General features: G+C 47.4%; 1 protein-coding gene across 1 annotated transcript in view; it reads right to left on the reverse strand.

Annotated features, from left to right (window-relative positions):
• Window positions 1-913, reverse strand: part of LOC106880057 (C-Maf-inducing protein) — a 92,307-nt gene that overhangs the window by 4,303 nt on the left and 87,091 nt on the right. Inside the window, exon 11 of the mRNA XM_052978109.1 lies at window positions 332-488. Coding sequence (XP_052834069.1) covers window positions 332-488 — 157 coding nt within the window. The remainder of the gene's footprint in view (window positions 1-331; window positions 489-913) is intronic.

The raw sequence follows: 913 nt of genomic DNA on the forward strand, positions 1-913 counted from the left end.
CAATGATTAGCCGGAGATGATTGGCTGTGTGGTAAGTAGCTTGCTTACCAACCACATGGTTCCGGGTTCATTCCCACTGCGTGGCACATTGGGCAAGTGTCTTCTACTATAGCCTCGGGCCGACCAAAGCCTTGTGAGTGGATTTGGTAGACGGAAACTGAAAGAAGCCCGTCGTATATATATATATGTATATATATGTATGTATGTGTGTGTGTATATGTTTGTGTGTCTGTGTTTGTCCCCCCCCCCACCAAGCATCGTTTGACAACCGATGCTGGTGTGTTTACATCCCCCGTAACTTAGCGGTTTGGCAAAAAGGGTCTTTACTCACCATAATGCCCCATAATTCTCCGTCGTCATCACAACAAATGTTTCCTGGACAGTAGAGATTGAACCATCCTTCCTTATTCTCGCGGATACTCAACAGTGTCTGGTGTGTGTTACAGCTTGGGTCGAGGGCAATCTGTTTGATGATGGGCTTCATGCGCCTGCAACAAGAGAGAGAGGGATCAAGAAAGTGGGGGGGGCATTAGAACACTGGGTGTGCCCACACCACAACTACAACCACCAAAAAAAACCCGCGACATATATCGTAACCCCCACCCCCAACTAAATCACCTGAGTAACCCTTGCCTCCTTTGTCCACTCACTCAGATGCATGTGCATGTGTATGCGTGCAGGTGACACGTAAAAGCACTCTCTGAGTGGTTGGCGTTAGGAAGGGCATCCGGCTGTAGAAACTCTGCCAAATTTAGATTGGAGCCTGGTGTTGCCATCCGGTTTCACCAGTCCTCAGTCAAATCGTCCAACCCATGCTAGCATGGAAAGCGGACGTTAAACGATGATGATGATGATGTATGCTCTTGAAATGAACACTTCTTAAGCAGGATTTGACTCAATTACTAGACACTTT

Source organism: Octopus bimaculoides, chromosome 30, assembly GCF_001194135.2.
Source record: "Octopus bimaculoides isolate UCB-OBI-ISO-001 chromosome 30, ASM119413v2, whole genome shotgun sequence".
In the NCBI taxonomy this organism is placed as follows: Eukaryota; Metazoa; Mollusca; class Cephalopoda; order Octopoda; family Octopodidae; genus Octopus; species Octopus bimaculoides.